Here is a 20,879-nt window from a genome sequence, read left to right as displayed (position 1 = left end):
CAAGTATTATTAAAACTGTCTACATACGAGAGTAAAAATACAAATTGCCTGGCCACTTACTTTAGCAACCTCCTCCTCGACTCTATCCCAGTGTTGTTTTTCTTCCAGCACGACCTGCTCGGCTGCCCCAAGGCTCCCACTGGAGCTCCCAGCACTGCCGAAATCCTGCTCCCTCTCTCCTTGACGCTCCTCTCTTTGCCTCTCCTGCGCCTTGTCCTCTCTCAGACTCCTCAGCTCGCTGCTGTGCTGCTCCTTCAGAGTGGCCACCTCTTGGACATACTTGTGGTAGAGAGCTTTCCTCAGAGCCTGCAGCTGTGCAGTCAGGCCGGCGGACCTGGTAGACAAACTCAACTCAACACCTCCCTCTGATAACTCTTGTCCAAGCTGGTCCTGTGAAGACTGAAGACAGAAGAGAAGAGGAGAGGAGATGCAGGGATTAAAATTAATGTACCAGAAGACAGCACTCTGGAGTTTTTTTAAATTATGCTGATTACAAGATAGTTACAAGAAGTTATATAAAAGTAAAAGTTCCTCAAGACAATTCCTGAAATAACCAGGATTTCTTCACTGCTGCTCAAATCAACCCACTAATAAATGCAGCATTTTGTTCTCTCCTCCCCCCTAGGGGAGGGGATGATAGGGTGATTATGAGATGTCTTGCCTTATATTACAGCTACATTTTCCCCCAACACACTACTGCTCTGTCTCGTGAAGAATCCCTGTCTTGTTTGTTTCACAGTCATGGAGCTACTGGTCTACCAGTCGCCTCAAGCTTAACATTTCCAAACCAAATATATAATGTCTTTAAAGTATTAAGCCCGGTTTTTTTTTAAGGTTTCTTTTCCTCCTGTGCCTCTGTCAATCTTCCACTATCGCGGATCTCTGCGGATGAGGAGGCAGGAGGCCCACGGTCGCGAGTTGTGGAGTTCTGACGTTGGAGGGAGAGAGAGTGACAGGCTGGGGAAGTATGGAAGTTGGAGCAATGGGAGAGGGCGATGACTTCAATGGAGAGCGGCTCATTCACGCAAGAAAGAATCCCCCTTTCATGCAGCCACCGAGACTACAGTAAGTCCACTTGGTTCACTAGTAACACGCTAAAATGGCGGGTTATGCAACGTGTGACCCTTTTAATCGTTAGATATAGGTTCACTCATGCTGCTGGTTCTGAAGCAAAGCTGGGGATTTAGAGCATGCTTTAGCCTAAAGGCTGCAACAACCCCCTACTGTCATAGCCTCTTAATGCATGTGCACGTTTCGGCTCATAGTGGGATGTGATGCATGTGACCTGAGGGATTTAGAAGAGACCAAAATGAAGAAGCCAAACCTTTAGGTCCTCGCTGCGCTCGTCGGTCCTCTCAGAGCTGGACTCAGGAACTGTGAACAGGCTGAAAGTCAGAAAGTAAAAGTTTACCGATAAAGAAACATAAGAAATACTGAAACATGAAAAATATAATTGAAGTGACAGCATATTTTGGCTAACCAAAAGTTTCATTATCAATACAATTCCTGGTTTGTTTATTGATTAATTAGTTGGATTAAATAGAAATCCATGTTTTACTGTGTCTGGAAATATTTTTCTAAAACATGACACTACAATATTAAGTGTATTTAGAGAAACAAACAGTGGAGGGCAGCAGCGTCTTAGTTTTCACAACAACAGTGGGACTCATCCACAGTAATCTAGATGATAGAATATTAATTATTCTGTGAGCATATGTCATCACTAGTATTTCAGAGATATTAATTGTATACATGTTAACTACGGTTTACATTGTCTTTTTTTGCAGGTCGTAGTTCTGACACAGGAAAAAATAAAAAGCCATTTGGGATAAACAGGTTATACGACAGACTATATATATATATATTTGAATATGTTAAAGTCAGAGGTGCTTTTGTCACTTCAACCTGAGATTCATTAAAAAAACAATTTGGTTTAATCTTCTGAGCACTTCATGTCAAGTGTCTCAAATTCATCTTGTTTCCTACGCAGCACATAAGTGCTTCAATGATCACTGGAAGAGTTGAAAAGGCACTTTTACAGGTTAGAGGACTAACAAAAGGCCTGAATGACGCTTTACAAAAACTGGTGAATATTTCATTAGTTGAGTCTTTGTCATCAACATAACTGGGTCATGAAGCTTCCTCATGCTACACAGCATGTGCAGACCAGCAGATGTTAGATTATGTAGCTCAGTATGTTTATATATGCACTGTGTAAGTCAATCAACTATTTACATGAGCTCCTCTAATTTAAAGTAAGCTGAATAAGAAGAATCCGTGAAAGAGAAAATCAAACCAAATAGTCTAAGATACTAAGTTTAATTGATTGGATCACCATTTTCTCTTACCACTGTCACACAGTAAGAGGGATCTGGGTTCAGTTCCTCCTGTGTGGAGTCTGCATGTTCTCCCCGTGTCTGTGTGGGTGTTCTAAGACGACTCTGGCTTCCTCCCATACTCCAAAGATATACAGCTTAGGTTACCTGATGACTCTTAATTGACTATAGGAGTGTGACTGGTAGTTTGTCTATGTATGTATGCCCTGCGACACGCTGGGGATCTGTCTTGGATGAGCCCGCTGTACCCATTTTCTAAAAACTTGTGTTGTTTGTGTTGTGTTTTCACAGTGTCCTCACCTATAGTAGGTTTGTGAGCTTGTGGTCTCCTGCAGTTGCTGCTGCAGCAGGAAGAGCTCAGTGGCGTTTCGCTCCTCTGCCTCTGTGGCCTGCTGTTGGTAGTGAGCTCTGAGAAGCTCCAGCTCTTGCCTGTGACTCTCCTCCAGCAGGAGCTGCTTCTCCTGAGCCTCCACCTTCAGCTTCTGTAACTCACTGGCTATGGAGGGAGGTGGTGCCCCAACCTGCTCCTCTGAACACAGCGATAAAGAGGAGAAATGTGAAAGATGCTCAACTGGGTCATATTTATGATAAGAATAAATGAAACTTTAAATGTTCCTCTGCTATGAGAAGTAAGAAATTCATGTGCAAATATAAACAAATCAAAACAGTGAACAGTACGACCACATCTAAAAACAGGTAAGAGAAATTAGCTATTTACGTGTATGTGTTTTTCAGTATATGCAAATTCAGGGTGCGAAATGTTTCGAGATATTAATGTTTTACCTGTTTGATTTAGAATTTTCATTATTGACTTTAACTCTGTTTACCTTTGCTGGAGGAGTTAAAGCTGGCAACCTGCACACGTAGGTCAGAAATCTCCTTCTCACTGCTGCTCTTCAGTTCATCAAACTCCATCTGCAGTTCCATCATCTGTGACACAGGCGGATTGGTTAGTGTTTCTCTGTTGACTCCGTTATCCACCTGTGTTCGTTCAACAGACTCAGTCTACAGATTTTACCTTGCTCCCATCAACCCTCAGCAGAGCCTGGAGCTGTGACAGTCTCTGATGCTCCTGTTCAATCCTCTCCCTCACCTGATGAAGACCTCTGTATAGCTCTACAATTGGAGATAGAATTGTGTCATAGATTAAAATCCTTTTGGACTCTTTTGTTTTATTAAAAAATGTACACTGGATTTAGAATATACAGCTATACATAGATATGCTGCAATCACTTGAAATACATGTTTTTCTGTCGTACTTTTAAAGATTTTTAATTCTATGAAAAAATGTACCTCTGGCCTCCTGTATAATGGAGGTGGATTCACTCGTTTCTGGTCTTTCCTCTGAAGGGGGTTGCCAGCTCAGATCAACACTTTCCAAAAACTCTTCACCAAACAGCTTCCGAAAAGACTGAAAGAGAAATGGTTGCACGCTGTATTAATGTAGAGACACAAAACATTCACCCTTATTACAGTATTTGTATTTATATAATTGCCTCTGCCACGGAGGTTATGTTTTCACCCCTGTCCCCACAAAGCTACTAAACAGGTTTCCATGAAACTCTGTGAAAGGTTAGAACAGAGGCCAAGAAAGAACACATTCAAGTTTGGCACAGATCAGGACAAAGGCCCTGAGGAATTGTTTTTATCACTTTCTTTAACATTGTTTTTGACATTTTCACCAATTTCCCAGGGAACAGTAATTGATATTTGAGGTTGCTTAACTTGGTTGGATAAAATTTAAGGGGACTTTAGGGCGTTGGCAGAGGTCAACACTCTACTGAGTGCCATTCTAGTTCTTAACATAATTACCAGAATGATTTCAATGCATTCTTCTGACACGGCTTGAAACAAGTTCTGATATTTGAGGAATTTTGGCTCATCTGTGGAAAAAAACAGAAAACTCAACATAATTAATTCAATATTTCAAATGTTCTACATGTTTCATAAAAACACACAGACGATGATAAACAGAGTAGAAAAACAATGCTTTATATATCAGCCATCCAAAATCCTGTTCTGTTTTTGATCCATCAAGGCACATAAAGGGACCAATGCTTTACCAGAAACAAGGCAATCAACTGCACATCAGCTCACCTTGGACACTGTGAACTTTCTGGTTTCGCAATTTCAGCTCCAGGGAGTGTGTGCGGGCGTCCGTCTCTTCCTGCAGCAGCTCGAGATGGGCGGCGTGGATCTGAGACAGACTGATGCGCTGGGCCTCCATCTGCAGCCGGCACTCACCCTTAAGACAGAAAGAAGACATCAACATAAATAACGTAGTTGGAAAAATGCGCAGGGGAAAACATGTTTCCATGGATATGAGAGAGTTTGTTCTAAGGTTCCTAAAAAATAGTCAATAAGACTAGAATTACCACATCGCAGTTGTAATCAGCAAATTAATTATTAAGCTATGGCAAAAATGTGTTTTACAAGGAAACAGTGAATTTGAGGTTCGAAGGGTCGTAGAAAGAACAGGAAAATATCACTTATAATTAATTACAGATAATACTGAGCAGCATGTTACCGTATTTGCTAATTACAACGGCTAAATGATGAATCCTGTTTCTATGTCAGAGCTGTGGAACAAGGCACCTGTTTTCAGGAGAAGAGGTCTGCCATTAACACTTCTGTGACAGCGAACAAAAGGCACACGGTGGGCCTTCCTCTAATAATGCATAATGCATTAGCACAAATTGGTCAGGGCTTCACATTTATGAAATTGCGTTTATTTTACCTTTGATGTCAGACGTTTTTAATGTGCACTCTGCATCTTGAATTAAGCTGCATTCGTATTGCTTTATCCTCATCCACACTATATCTAATGGAGCAGTGAAGAGAGGCCTTTTAAAGCTGTAACTACTCACATGTTGCTGCTCAAAATCACAAAAGACGAACAGTAATGAACAAACAGGCGACAGCTCTGTTGTGACGTTTTAAACACAAACCAACAAATGCGTTTTCGGAGAAACATAATTTCTACTAAATTAATATAACCTATAAAAACATTAAGCATTTATTAGCCGTTGCGCAGGAACGCATCTTGAAAAAGAGGTTTGTTGTTAAGTGTCACGATAGATTGTATACAATTATTTCATTAAATCACAAAAACCACTTGATGCCTAAATCTAAATTCAGTTGGAGTTCAAATGACTTAGAATTAGAATTATGAGTAAATTAACGTACGGTAATTTAAATATTCGTCCCTCCATGCCTATTTACTGAGAAGTTTCATGATTTTTTTTTAGATTCCATTGAAACTTTTGGTTCAGCAACTTATGAACAGTTTATTAGTTGCTAGGAAATCTCTCTCCGACAGTTGCCTTGGGCGCCGTCAAGGATGATCCTCCAGCGCAACAACAGTGTGATGTCACGGACAGGTTGGCTGATGAAAGATGTTTATAGCCAAACTATTCCCTCTGTATTTCCTGCACAGTACAGCACAACTGAATATTATCTTCCGCTAATTGACTGCAGCGGCTCTGCAGTCACGACGCTGTTGTTTTACTGTTTTAATTTGCGCGGAAAAAAATTCAAGGGCACTGAGGTAATATCATTACACCCCCACATTAAGAGGAGGTATTTGTCAAGCTGGAATAATACAAAACTGCTATATGAGCATCTGTTTATTGAGCATTAGATTGTTTGGTTTTCTGTATCACAGTCAAGGGCAGGAAGTGAGCTAAGTGGCATTTACATGCTCGGTTGTCTCTCCGCCCTCGGCTCCCTGGCACACGTCAGGCTCCGTGTGATGGCCATCAGTCCCATGTTGGCTCACCTGAACAAGAAGAAGAAACAATATTGAATTTTTTTTTTTTTTTTTTTTTTTAAACCTGTTTTGAAATATTACCCCAATATAAATGCAGACAAATATGACGTGACGGACAGAAAGACAAGATGCATCATTATGGATCACTTCCTTAGAGGGAGAGGGAGTGTAGACAGTCTGTTATTCAAATTGTCCGCCTACACTTCAGAATGAAATACTTCTGATGAGTGTCTGTTTTTTCTTTATTCAAATTCAGGTTCCCATTGAAGCTGTTAATTAAACCTGTGCATTGGCTTTTCATGTAGTTGGACTTTGTGAGTGAATGACTATCAATGAGATTTCATCTAAAAAGCACCTGATTTAAGTTCTGGTCTTGACAGTACAAAGGTAGAACATCTTACATGAACATCAAGACATATTGAATAAAATCTAATTTCCCCACATCACTAAGCATTAAAGAAAATGTAAAATGATTTTTTAAAGGCTTCTAAACTTGCATTTCAGGTGTTTTTTTGGTCAAGGCACACAGAAAATACTCCAACCCAGGAACTGACGAAAAGCAAAACAGAACACAGATGTGAAATGGCAGACGGACACTGTAAACTATCTTTTGTCTGGTGTAACGGAGACAGAGCTTGAAGTGACACAGACACACAGACGTGATTGGTGTAAAATGGCTTCTCACCTCAAACCCTTCACTCCCTGCAGGATGGAAAGAAACTAGAATGTACACATTTCTACACAATGGCAATGATTCAAAGCTGTCAGAGGACTGCGGGTGATTGTTTTCCTTTCTTTTGAATTTTCCGTCTTTTTCCAAAGTAACATCGCATTCAGATTGCGGACTAGCAGCATCAAATGAAAGCACATTATAAATATTGCATGGCTCCCTTTAAAAGTAGAAATCTCACCTCACGGCTCTGTGCAGGTTGGAATCTCTTTTACATTATAGACCAACAAGTGCCCCCTTGATGCCAATGAATGGTCCTCACCAACTAAATAAAAGACCATGGCTTTCTAATAGTCTGACTGTGCAGCTCAATGCTACCTTCGGGTGATAAGCCTTTATGCAATTTGCACTCATGTCACTGTCACTAGGGAGAAAACATGACGGGGCTAATATCCCTCAGTCATATGTTCCATGTCTAAGCTCTACGTAGCTGTGAAAGCTGTGCACGCATTTGTGATGAGGCCAATTACAACATGAGACAGCACAGGATTAATTGTGAATGAGATGCACGCCTCTTTCAATGCACTTTTTATAGACATATTTTTTGAAAAGCCCCCGATTCAATCTAACATGTAATTTAATTCCGACTTAAAAAGGCAGTGCAGTGGTTTTATAACAGAGTGGTGCAGTAGCTGTATGCGAGTGAGCACCTACCGATTTGTTGATGTAGCCTCTGCCTCCGTCTCCCTGGTACCCGTCAGTGGAGGTCTCCTTACTGGCCCTCTCCTGTGAACATGACATAACCTGGCTCTCCATCTGAGGCTGCTTCTCCTGCTCTGCGGCACTCGCAGCTCTCTCTTCCTCCGCCGCTGCCTCCTCTTCCTCCTCCCTCTGCGTTTCTTCTCTGCTGCCTGACGGAGAAGTGACCACTTTGCGCTCCTGCTTCGACCTCTGCCGTCTCTTGCGCCTGTTTGACCCTGAGGCTGTGGACTTCTGTGGCGAGGATCGTCCTTCCACAGGTCCCTCCCCCAAAGACTGGACTGCCGCTGCATTAGTCTGCAAAAGCTTCTCGAGATCCAGGGTCTGCTTGATGTTGTCTCTCTCAGCTTCAGCTGTCCGCAGCAGGGACTGAAGAGCCCTTATCTCCTCTCGCAGAGATTGAATCTCAGAGTGATGATCCTCAAAAGAACTAACTGGCTCAGCAGCTTCCTCTTCTTTCTGGAGCTTAGCTTTTCTCTGGGCATCCTGCCCCTTCGCCTGCTCTCTTATAATCTCTTGTTCTTTTTCCAGTTCTTTTCCTAGGCTTTCATTCTGGGCCATGACCTTCGCGTTTTCTTTTCTCACGTTCATCAGCTCGTCCTCCAGCTGCCCCACTTTGCTCTCTGTGAACGTGAGTTTCTCTGTAACTTCCGAAACCCTCCCAGCCAGGATTTCCTTCTCACCCAAAGTAACATTCAGTTTCTCCATTAGCTCAGTAGTAACTTTTTTGACCAAAGCTTCATTCTCCTTTTTCATATCCTCCAATTTAATATCTCCGCCGCTCTCGTCCAGATCCCGAATCTGTGACTGAAGATTGGCCATTTTCGCTGCTGACTCATGTGTCTCCTTCAGTGTCCTCTCTTCAAACTTTGTCTTTGCCTCAATGAGACACATGTACTCCGCCTTTAGCTCCTGGTAATTGACCTCAAAGTTCTTTTCGGCGAATGAGAAAGTAGTCCTCTGGTTTTCTATTTTCTCTCTGAGCTCGTCTACTATCTGCTGAATTTTATTATTTTCTGTTGTCAGTGTCTCAATTTCCAAAAAGTTTGCGTCCAACTCTTCTTTTAAAGTGTTATTAGATTCCATTAAGCTTGTCTTTTCTAATTCCTGCTCTTTCCACTTGTTCTCCCAGGATTGTTCTTTGTCTCTTGTCTGTTTTCGCAGCACTTCTTTCTTTTCTCGTAACGTCTGAATTTCATTTTCCATTCTAGCTCGTTGTTCTCCTCCCTTTCTCAGTTCCTCGATCTCCACCTGAAGCTCTTTGAGCTGCTGGACAAGCTCATCTGCTCTGGAGCTGTGCAAAGCCAGCTTGAGGTCTTCTTTCAGGCCAAGAATTTGGTGCAAAAGCTCATCTCGCTCTGTGGCAAAATTTGCCTTGTCTCTTCGTGACAGAAGCAGCTCTTCTTCGTAACTAACACGCAGCTCATGCAACGCTCGCTCGTGTTTGACAGCAGCTTCATTGAGAAGGTTTTCTGTGTTCATGAAGCCCTCCCTCTGCAATTCTTCCCGCTGATGGGTCAGCTCTTCCTCATGGCTGAACAGAAGCTTAGTCCTGAGCCGGTCCAGCTCTTCCTCTTGAGACTCGGCCATGCGGTTCAGTACAGCATCTTTCTCCCTTTCTAGCATGTCCAACTTGATCTTGTAGTTGGTTACTTCTGATTCATGTTTAGTTTCTGCGTCTTGAGCAGCTTCCCGGGCAGCGGCCAGCTCGCTCATCAGACCGTCAATCGTCTCCTGGAGGCGCTGCAGTTCACCCAGTTGGCTTTCCTGAGAGATAAGACTGTGGGAGACCTGCTCCACTTTTTCGTTAGCGGAACAAAGATCCTGAAGAAGATCCTCGACCTTGACCTGCAGGTGGAGTTTTTCTTGGGAGACTTGGCGTAGCTCGTGTATGGTTTCATCATGCATTGCTTGGGATTTATCTACTTTCTCCTGAAGCTCCTTAATCTTAGCATTGAGACTGTCCACCTCAGCAGCGCTAAAAGTGGAGCTTTGAGACAATCGTGCTTTCAAAAGCTCGAGCTCAGAACTATGTAGCTCAGTCATTTGCTTCACTTTCGCAGCATTTTGTAAATTAAGCTCCTGCTTCATTTGGACAATTTGCTGGCCGTACATCTCGTCCAGCTCTGCCCTCAGAACTTCGAGCTTCTTTCCAGTCTCTTCCTGCATTTTTTGGATTGCGTCACTTTCAGTCAGGCTGCCCTGGTGACAGCGTTTCTGCAGGTCCTCCACTGTGCCCATGAGCTGCATGATTTCATTTGAAGACATTCGCTCTTTCTGTCTGGAGCTTGAAAGTTCACCCTTACAATTTTCCAACTCTGCTCGCTCATTCTCCAGTTCTAATTTACAACTCTCCATTTCACCCTTTCGGCTCTCCAAGTCAGACTTGGTGCTCTCCAACTCTTCCAGACATTTTTCAAGCTCTGATTCTTTTGCGTCCATTCGCTGCTGGATATCACGCAGGCGTTTTTCAGAGGTCTCAAGCTCATCCTCGAGCTGTGAGAGAGAGCCGTCACGTTCTGAAATGACCCTCTCTTGCTCTGCTATGATCAAGTCTTTGTCGTCTGATTGCTGTATAATATTTTCATTTGAAGTCCTTGCCACAAGAGCCAGTTCCTCTCTGAGCAGGGTTAATGACCTCTCATGCTCCGTGATTATTGCAGTTTGCCCTGATATAAACAGACTTTTCTCTTCCAGTGTTTGTACAAAAGACTCCTCGGCCATTCTCAACTCCATCACCAGCTGCTCCTGACCAGCAAGGACTTTTTCTTGTTCAGCAATCAGCAGGTCCTTTTTGTTCATCTTCTGTGTAAAGGACTCTTCCGATCTTCGTCCTGACTGCAAAGAAAACAAAGGGTTAAATTGATATTATTATTGACATAATTTGCAACCACTCAAATTTAACAGAATAAAATCTAAAATATATCTGATAACCTAAACACTAAGTAATTTCTCACCATCTCCATCTCATTGAGTTTGTGTTGGAGCTGGCTGATGTGCTCTTGCTGTTCACTGCTCCTCTCCTGATGCTTTCTGGACTCCACGTTCATTTCCTCCAGTTGCTGTTGGTACTGGACAAGCTGCTGCCTGGTCTGCAGAAGACCAGTTGCAGTGCTGCTGTGGCTGGTGTTCCTTAGTGTTTCACCTGCCTGCAGCTGTAATAAAGGAAAAATCTGTCACTTTGTGTTTATAATATGAACAAATTCCTCATACACACATGAATTCCTCATTGGACAGATGGATAAAAAGCAGAAGTACAAAGCAATAACTGTATAAACATGATAGAATAAAGGAATTTAACAACAAACTTTTAACTAAAAACTATTCTCTGCATTCTCACCTGCTGGAACTGAATTTGTAATTTTTGACTTTGCTCTGTCAGCTGCAGGAATTCTTTCATGATCTCGTCTTTCTCTTCGCGGGCCTGCTGAAGGTTTGATGTGAGCTGCGTGATGATGCCATCCCGCTGCTTCAAAGCAGCTTCAAAATCCTGCAGCTGTAAAAGTAATATTGCAACAAGTAAAAGGACCTTACATACAGATTAAAGTTGACATTATATAGCAGCAACAAACAGATATTAAGTTAGTTTAGCCTGAAATTAAAGATGAGAAAGAAATGCTAAAAGTCCAAAATAAAATATCTACCTGCTGCACTCCTTCTGTACCAAAGGCAGCTCTGATTTCCTCCGGACTCAGCTCCTCCACTGCCTGGGTCTTGGCAGCAAGTGCGTCCTGCATTGTACCTCCTTTTGTCACCTGTGGCAGGGACTCAACCTCCTCCTGAACAGCAAAATAACAGTAAGGGTCAGCGGGGCATTTATAAAGCTTTAGAACACAAGATGAGGTTTCACGAATGAGCTTAGCCCATATGCCGCACTCCAGAGAAACAGCAGTTAGTTGCAAGAGTCAGGGCACCATGAAGAAATGTATAATAAAAATGTTAATGTTATCAACTGGTGAAGAGCCATTTGTTTCAACTTCCCAAAAATAGAAGCCCTATAGAGAGGGGACAGGAACACTATTGCCTCATTCTCTCTTTAAAAGATACAGAGCTGTACAATGCTGATCAATTGGGGAATAATTCAGGTTTCATCCCACATAAAAAAAAATCTTAACTTCATCTGAAAAATGAATTAAATGAAACGAATGTTTTACATTATGGTAAGATATTTTAGCCCTTATATATTTCAAACACAAGTTAATTCGACAGATGAGCTCTGACTGGCTTCATGTTCTAAAACTCATCCACAACACGAGTCATCCTGCACTCAGTGTCTGACTTGCCATCTCCCTGGTTTTTGTCTCCTTTGTTTGAATATCACAATAGTGAATCTAAAGAGAGCCGGTCTTACGCAACAACTCCTGTCCTCTTTCCTTCAAGCACTGCAATGTCTTGTTCCTTCTTTTCTACTTTTCACCCTCCCTCATTTCCTTCTCCTGCAGCTGCCAGAAATAATGTGCAACCCGAATATGTCACAGAGTCCTGTAGAGTCAACTCCTGTTCCATTTCTTCTTAAAATATAATTTATATTTCCCACATCGTAGCTCCCACAGACTGTGGATATATGCTCAGGTTAAGTACAGCATAAAAACAGGCGTGGTTAGTGGGTTACGGGAAATTTAGCAGAAGACTAAAATGTTAAGTCAACAGAGTCAGTACAGCAGCCAGAGGGTTTGCTAGCAAAGCAGAGTCGGAGGAACCCCCTGATCAGTTTACTGTACCCAGAAAAAATCCTTCGCAGACATCATTAGATTCTCTGACATCTCATCGTGGCATCCATTCACCTGTTAATTCACAAGGCTGTCAGTGAAACATTAAGGTGTGGGAAGTGCAACGATAGCTACACGTAATTAACGGAAGGTGACAAGTGGCAGGTGACAAGCCACACGTTAATCCTTCCTTAGTCTGGGAAATTCAGCAAAAAAATAGTCTAAACCAGTCCCCATTAGTAATTTTGTACTTTTCAGGAAAGACAAAGATGGGACAATAAATCCCCTGTGATACAACCACACTATCAGTCATATGAAGATAGTCAGAAAAACACTGAAACATTTTGATTTACCATAAAATTAAACAAATAAAAGTTCATCTAACAGGTGAGAATATATATTTGGAGAGCGGCCATCTCACCTCTGAGGAATAATCTTCAGCAGTAGTGGACACTTCACTCTCCGGCTGCAACAAGAAAACATTAAAGCCATTTTATCTATACAGAATTCAGAAAACTTGACTGGATTGATCACATTTATCACCATAGATCCATTAGTTTTCTATAGCTACACTATAATTCAATATAACATAAAATCTACATAGCTAAATATTCTGTCACAACAATCAGTAACAAGGCTTAACTTGCTTCCTACTTCGGAAGACACTCTGCATTTAGCTATGGGTTCAAATATAGGTTTAACCCAATTCTTCCAGGGTTCGTTTTAAGTGATAGCAGAACTTGGACATCACCTCAAACTGGGGGTGGCAGGATGCACAAAGTAGATAATTGGTTTGATGACATGTGACAAGACAGGGAATGAGGTCCTAAAGCTGGATCCATTTTGGACCCAGTTACCAGTCGGCAGAAAAACTGGATCCATTTAATTGCGAAAGACACAAATCTCTGATCATAAATTATTTTCTGATCATAACAGTTTAAGTCCATGATTGAATGCTTCCTCACTCCCAACCAACAATTAACCGAGTTGATGAGACATCTTAAAGTCGTATCTATTTTAGCCTTTAGTCACTTGTTGACAGGTAAAACCTATTAACATTCAATTAGGCATCTAAAAGGACTCAGATTCGATAAGTGGATTAGATACCGGATCTAAATTTATTAAAATGCACTTGACAATAGAAACTCTTTGAAAAGAGAGTTAGATTCAAAGTTTACTTCCAGGCGCTGAAGTTAAAGAGGCATCAATGAGTCAACACTTGTATTTGCAATTATAATCCATTTGAGATGCTGCAAAAAACTGTTGTGACATTATGGAACCTTTCGGTTTCCGCTTTGTTTCCACAGCAACCACTTTAAATCTCACAGAAAGCAGCATCGTCACAAAAATCTCTGAAAAGAACCGAGCACCGTGTGAGAGCAAATTAATTAAACTCTCTTTAGAAACACGTCTTAAGCTTTTTTTTTGTAAGAGCTTTCGGTCAGTCCCAAGGTAAAAACTGAAAGAATGAAAAACACTTCATACTTTCAATCAGCCCTTAAGGTCTGCAGAAAAGAGTTGCAAGGCCACAGGAATTGGTCCCACAGACTAACGCCTCACTACCTGTTTAAAGGCAACCGTCTGTTTCCATGACAACGGGTAGTTCTGTGGGCATGTGCTCCATCAGACGTGCAGCGGGTTCAAGGAGAGAGAGGCTGCACAGTGCCGATGAAAAGACTAACAGGGCTCCAATGACTGAGGGGAAAAAAACATGTGAGGACCCTCAGCCCTGAGTTTTAGATGGCAGATTTATTCGAGGATGATGTAACTGCCGGAATATTTATTTTGTCGGGCATTATTGAGCCTCTGCTCCAAATCTCCCATTCATCTATAGGAATTCATTGCAGATCTGAAGGGCATGTATGTTTGCAAAGCTTACAGACAAAATGTTAAAACATATATTTTATTAAAATATATAATAATTTGACTGACCCTGATTAAAGTCACAAGAATCAAGGCTTGCTGTTATATTTGTGAAATTAATTCACAGAATGCATCAACAGTGAAAATGTTCTCCTCCCTGTGTTAAGTTTCAAAGAGCATGTTTGATGACGTTATCGGCCAGTGATGTCTGAAGCAATGAAAGAACGGATGAAAGCTGCTGAACGTTCAACCAAATCCCAAACAACCAACTTTAAAGAAGTTGAGTTAATTTAAAATGCAAATTTACCAATGCTGTTTTATTTTTATAAAAAAATGGCAAAAAGCAGCACAACAACATCATACTGCATTAAATAAAGTATCTGCAAATATATGTCTGAGTCTGGCTTACACTTGCACGCCGGCCCCCCAGGGACCATAGGCAATTCATTCAACTCTCACACTCATTCTATCTTAGTCACAAATTATTCAGAAAGGACTTAAAGGGATCTAAATGTAAATATTTGTTTCTAACTATATATACATTCATAGCCGATTTGACAGTTTTTTTTACACTCTCAAATATAAACATTGTTAGCAGCCTTAAGTTCCAGCCTCTGCTCTGGGTATCTGTCAAAGAGCCAGCGAGCTTCGGGCTTTGAAAATAAATTAAAAAATCCGTTGATGGTCATTTAAAAAGTGAAATGTCAGCCATGAGGTACAACTCATCTGTACAGGTCATCCAGGGGAAATAAAAAGACGTGTTCAGAATGTGTCAATATTTCCCACAATCCTTTTCTGGTTGTGATAAGAAAGAAGTGTGAGGGTCTACCTCTATAGTGTAGGTCTGATCATGCTGGACAGTCTGTCCGCTTCGCAGCGTCCTTGCGAAGGTAAACTCCGTGGTGGGGGGGTCTTTAGTTCCCTCTCGTTCTCCATCTCGTCCTCCAACTGGGAAGTCCTCCACCTCTGCAGACTGATTGGGGTCGTACTGTGCATCACCCTCTGAATCCTCCGTTGTCCTCTTTTTCTTCTTCCTCTTCTGATTCCTCTGGGAGTCGGCGTGAGCTTTCCTCTGGCGGTACTCTGCCAGCTGGAGAGAAAAGAGGGAATCAGACTATTACATATGTAGAAACTACATTCAATTCAAAGGTCATCCTTGGATGTAAAAATGCCTTAGAAAACATTTAAGAAGCCATCATTTTATAAATGAGTCTCGTCTTAACTCCCAGTCGTTGCCTCCGTTCAGATGTTTGTTTACGTGACCCTTATCTTCGAACTTAAGGGAAATAACCACCTGCTTAAGTCAAGCTCATAACCCATTAGTCTGCCTATAAAACTAGTTTAAAATATATACAAATATTAACCTACTGTGAGTCTGCACAGTTTGGAGAAACCTGAGTGAAACATCTCGTCTGCAAAAAGTTGTCTTCCCAGCTCCAAGTGAATCCTCCCTCCCTGTGTCCATATGACACAACACATGCCTCTTGGTGTGCCAGCGCGCTAATCCCAAGTAAAGGGATTACATTTTCAAACTATGTCAACGATCTGTCCAAACAGCCAATAACATGTTTTTTTTGGTCCTTGATTCTTTGATTCCCTTAAGCATTAAATAAATCTCTTAAAACACAGAATCTCTTGTTTTCTCTCAAGGATTTCTACAAATTTATGGGGCACTGACTCCACTTCATTTCATTGAAAACACATTAAAACAGAACAAGAGAGTGCTTGTGTCTAATGAGGTTTTGTATTTGGGATTAGAGCTCATTAAAATCATTCATTTTCTCAATAGTGTCATGCTGCATTACGGTGTCTCAATTGCAGTCTTTCAATTTTCTACTTATTAATTTGCATTACTATTCACACTTACTGAAAATGTTCTTTTGGGTAATGTCTTACAGGTCTCTTATCAGATACATTTCCTTGAAAACAATTATGAGAAAAATAAGTTTTTGCTTAAAATTATGTCTTGATTTAAGTTATGTAAGTAAGTATTGTATCTGAATGCTGCACTGTAATGTTAATCATAGGGTAATTGCTTTTTTGTATTGATGGTTTGTTAAGATTTTGTTTTGACTTTTGTGAAGATCTACTTTGAATCATGTTTGTTCTTGTACAATTCATCAGGATGATGGATTGAAAATTAGCCTTTACATTTAACTCATTTACAGAATTTTGTCTGTTAATTCAAGAACACTGTCTCTATCAAAATAATAAATAAATAACTACAGAAATATCGATTCATTATTAATTTATTTGTATATTTCATTCATCATATATGTGGAAGTGAAGTAATTGAATACTGTCTCTATTTTTCCTGAAATTAACACCATTAATTACAAAGTTTGTTCAAGGACACGTGTGCGACTCTAATCTACTTCACAACTCACTCTCCTTCTTTCTCTCTGAGCAGTTGGTACTGCAGGTGTTCATTATGTACGATGGACGGGTGACAGGAAACAGCTGAGCAGGGCAGACAGCCGGGGCTACAGGTGTCACACCACACAGGTGCTGCATGGATCCCAGCGGATAAAGATAGGTTGGTTGCCAGGGATATATCACGCCAATACTTGCTTACCTGTCTAGGAAATGACTGTGTGCACCATAACAACTCTAAACTGCCCTGAAATGATCAATCAATTAGTGAATGAAAAAAAGTGTTTGTATGTGTATAGTATAGAATGTATAACTTAATTTCTATAGACTGTTTCATTTGACATTGCAGTCCTGTACCCACATTTGATTTACTTAAGACACTAACAAAATAAATTCCACACGTTTTAGAAGTTGGAACCAGAATTCTTTGCTTAAAAATTACCAAAAAAGATGTGGGATTGGTTTTTCTTTGATTGACTTATCATTTGGTTTCTGCAGCGCAACTTGTCTCTCACTTGCAGCAGATTGTATCCACCTACTGTATCAGGCAAACCCCTCTCCTGCAGGAGCTCTAACAGTGGGCACTTTTGGACTGATGCTCTACAAAAGGTTAGAGGCGGACACGACAGAGCTGAGAGTAGGCGTCGTGATCACGTCTCCCACCTACACCACATGGCTAAAAAGCTCAAAGGGCTCTTGATCTGTGTCTCTGCACCTCCACGCACACTCCACCCCTCGTCCAAATATACCCCAGCTATCTGTGCTTTCGCGAGAGCTTTATCCATCAAATACCAGGGCACACAGCGAGAGATATGAATGAATGTCAGGCTTACAGAATAAGGCTGTCCATTCTGACTAAATCATAGTAGCACACAAGCGATATGCAGAAAACAGGCCAGCCAAGATCATGTCCCAAAAAAAACACTGACTTTTGAGGAAACCCTCGCCTTTTTTTGAGCTGCTTATCGTGGCGAGCTGCCTTATTCTGGCTGCACAGACCAGAGCATCAGCTGAGCATATGGCGTAAACAGAGACTACGTAGGTGAATCACCATCTGCTGTCCGAACACATTTACACTAGCATATGCATATTCTTTTTTTTCCACAGATTTTTTTTCTCTCCTTTAAATCTAATAGTAGCAGACTAACAGCAACAGCAGCCGGTGTTAGGTATTTCCTCGATGGTGAGATCCACAGATTGTGATTGCAATCTGGTGTTAATGGGGCAACACAAATCAATGCTGTGACTGCAAGAATGAAAACTGAATATATCTACATCTTATGGGGTGTAAAGAGAAATATGTAGTAGTTTGGGGATGTAGGAATACAAAAATACAGTAACAAGGTTTGGAAATATTACAATCTATAACACACTGGAGTATAATCTACCTGATACATAGTTCATACAGCAGTAGCTGTCTCTGCATGGTGTCTGGTTGTATCAGTCCATAGTGAATAATGTTGGGATCAATAAGCAGGATTGAGCAATGATTGATAATCTTGATAATCTTGATATTTCAATTTAAAAAAGATAAGAGTTAGACTGAAACTCAATTTATTGTCTGATTAATATCAATAAACTCGAAACTATGTTTTTCAGTTATCTCAATTTAAAATAAAATACATGTTTTAGAAAATATCTAATTTCTATTTGCTTTATGTAATTCCATTTAATTTAGTTTATTCTTGAGTAAGAAGTAAATTGCAATAATCCCCTAAGTACAAAAGCATGTGAATGAGCTGAAACAATATATTTAGTGTAATGTTGCACTAACACAGTTGAGCTTCTGCTGCTTGATTTGCATCCATAAGATAAGATGCTGCTTCTGAGCAATACACTGACAACCAGGGAGGAGGTTTACCATTTCTTCCCATGTGCCCATGGTGCCAGCAGCACTGTGTTCACCCACCGAACACAAGGGACAAAATCCTCTGCTTCACACTAATGAGGGTTAAAACACAGCATCTAAAGCTACCACGGCACCACCTGGTTCATCACCAGAACAGCAAGTGAATAAATCTGAGTCAAGAGGCAAACACAGGCAGTGCAATGACCACAACATGCATGTCTTAAAGAAAAGGGTTGAAACCTCTACTGAAGTCTATCTGCACTTCTAATGGTGTTTACGCTGCAACAGCAACAATACCCAGCAAGTGCATATTGCCAGTAAACATAATACCAAGGTAATGCAAGACAAGTACCGAACATAAGGTGCTTCTTGAAGATTTAAAAAATCCCAGTAAGCTTATCTCAATAACACCTAAAGACTATAAAGTAGCAGATGGATAATTCACCCTCCTTTCTCTCTGAAACCTATTCCTATTCCTCACGATCATGCACTTGTCTTTCCATGAAATCCGAGCCACAATCAATGTCAAGTATCCTTCCAGCCTCTGCAGAGAGTTATCAAAGTGCTTGTGCACCATCATCATCCTAATGACAGCATACACAGTCTCCCTGTCGAGGAGGCTCTACATGTAAATGTCTTTTACAAAGAAAAAACAACAGTGCATCAGACACATATTTCCTGGTAGAGGAAAAAAATACAGAAACCTTCTTTTGTCTTTTCATGTGCAAAACCATGGCATTGATATGGGCCTGAATTATTTTTCTGTTAAAATCATCCCAACTCCAGTCTCAGTAACCTCAACTATATGATAGATCGTGTCTATACGTGCATAAAGTGACATGTAGCGGCACCGTCCTGGGTTTGAATGTAGCCTATGGGATGATTTTTTGCAGATCCTCACCTGGTTTCATAAGAGTGTTTCTGGTGTCCAGCAGATATATGTTTTTTCAGAATTCCTTTGTATAACAGAATATTTCTAGCCATAAAAAACTGCAGTTGTTATGGGTGACACGACTTAGCACTTTCAAGCTTATTATTTTGCAAAAACAAGAAAGTTGTTAGGCAGAAGAAGAGGCGTGCATGACCTAACAAACCAGAATGAGTGTGACAAAGCTGCAAAAAGCATTCTGCTGTGTATCCATCCCAAATAGTTACATTTACCAAAGCTCTAATGAATGAACTGTTGTATTTTAGGCCAAGTGATGATAAATCCTATCTGAAAACATTTTATCAGACATTAAAACCCAGACGGCCTCCTCTGTGGTACGATTCCTGTGCGTCAGCCTCAGATTACACAAATACTCTCCTGCCTCTGACGCTCTCTGCAAGGTGCTGACTCTTGACAATATTGTGTCAAGCAAAAACAAAGTCTTTGTGCATTTCAAAGTAAGTGCTCAGTTACCATGAAAGTTCTCACACAGTAATTTCGGTGCGGCTCCTCATCCAGGTTGGAGCTAATTAAACCTGGGCAGCTGTTTGACCATCACATTCAATTAATCAAATGAAAATCCCTTCTCAAGCAGGACAACATGCCAAAATAAGACTTTCAACTTGTATTTCAAAGTTTTGTTGCTGAATTACAGATGATAAATACTTTGGTAAAACAGTAAAATTCTGCAGGGTCATATATACCAATTAATAAGCCAAGGTGGTAATAATCTAATCCACACATAGTGCGATGCAGAGTGTGTTCATGCTGAGTCACCTTAAGGATAAGCTATTCAGGCCTTCACTAAGTAGATTAACTTGTACCTCTGCTGACCTCAGAGCCTCCAACTCTGCCCGACAGTGACACTGACCTTTTGGCTGTGTGGAGTCTTTTAAAATGAGCTTTGTTATACATGGTCAAGAAATTGCCCTCTACGAATTATCTTAAATGTAAAAGATTAAATAATATTAATATATTTAAGACTTTTTAAGATCTTAAATTTAGACAATAGAATTTTAGATGCGGGAATTCTGTATTAAAGGAGAAGGGAACTTAGAGAGCACATATCTCTAAAAGTTAATAGGTTTTTTATTGAACTATGACCTTCTATTCTACCAAGTTTAAAAAAAATAAGTTAAGTATTTTTTTGTGTTTTCCTGCTAACAAACAGATAAACGGCAATGAGTATAAGTATAACCTCCTTATTGGAAGTAATTATTAAATGACAAAGTGTAGATGAGATATTAATTAAGCTCAAGGGTACCAAATTCTGCGTAAATACAAAATTCACACATGAATGCACAGAGGCTGGTAAATGTAATGTCATATTTTTAGTTTGTGCCCAGTGGCCACATCAGAGAAGCAGGGGAACAGATAATTGTGACGTCTGCAGTCAACACTGCGGTGCCCTCCCCCCTCAGCCAATCAGTCGAATTTTGTAAGTGCTGGAACAACAAATGGCGTGGGACACGTTATTCCCTGAAGTCACATTTAACATCCGTGCTGCTCAAAATATTGACAGTGACGTGCTAATGAACAGAGAGGGTAAAAATTAAAATAAATAATGTACCTTTATATTGTTAATGGAGAATTTTGGACCTTTTGGCTTTCCTTAACTCATGA

At 40.7% G+C, this 20,879-nt stretch overlaps 1 protein-coding gene across 6 annotated transcripts in view; it reads right to left on the bottom strand.

Moving 5' to 3' along the window:
* The window catches only part of akap9 (A kinase (PRKA) anchor protein 9), a 54,998-nt gene that overhangs the window by 31,835 nt on the left and 2,284 nt on the right, over window positions 1-20,879 (bottom strand). For 4 of the 6 annotated variants that reach the window (XM_053447330.1, XM_053447331.1, XM_053447335.1 and 1 more), the window contains exons 2-17: window positions 14,936-15,196; window positions 12,665-12,709; window positions 12,256-12,318; window positions 11,179-11,313; window positions 10,875-11,030; window positions 10,492-10,689; window positions 7,490-10,372; window positions 6,034-6,114; window positions 4,434-4,581; window positions 4,149-4,219; window positions 3,630-3,747; window positions 3,355-3,452; window positions 3,164-3,266; window positions 2,637-2,865; window positions 1,325-1,385; window positions 61-399 (exon numbers count right to left, since the gene is read on the bottom strand). In XM_053447330.1, the coding sequence (XP_053303305.1) occupies window positions 61-399; window positions 1,325-1,385; window positions 2,637-2,865; window positions 3,164-3,266; window positions 3,355-3,452; window positions 3,630-3,747; window positions 4,149-4,219; window positions 4,434-4,581; window positions 6,034-6,114; window positions 7,490-10,372; window positions 10,492-10,689; window positions 10,875-11,030; window positions 11,179-11,313; window positions 12,256-12,318; window positions 12,665-12,709; window positions 14,936-15,196 (4,989 nt within the window). Of the gene's footprint in view, window positions 1-60; window positions 400-1,324; window positions 1,386-2,636; window positions 2,866-3,163; window positions 3,267-3,354; window positions 3,453-3,629; window positions 3,748-4,148; window positions 4,220-4,433; window positions 4,582-6,033; window positions 6,115-6,790; window positions 6,795-7,489; window positions 10,373-10,491; window positions 10,690-10,874; window positions 11,031-11,178; window positions 11,314-12,255; window positions 12,319-12,664; window positions 12,710-14,935; window positions 15,197-20,879 lie in introns of those variants that run through there. The other 2 variants (XM_053447333.1, XM_053447336.1) reach the window with 2 other exon arrangements.

The sequence above is a fragment of the Pleuronectes platessa genome, chromosome 18 (assembly GCF_947347685.1).
Source record: "Pleuronectes platessa chromosome 18, fPlePla1.1, whole genome shotgun sequence".
Classification (NCBI taxonomy): Eukaryota; Metazoa; Chordata; class Actinopteri; order Pleuronectiformes; family Pleuronectidae; genus Pleuronectes; species Pleuronectes platessa.
The sequence above is the reverse complement of the archived record's forward strand: the minus strand, read 5'-3'. Positions and strand labels throughout refer to the sequence as shown.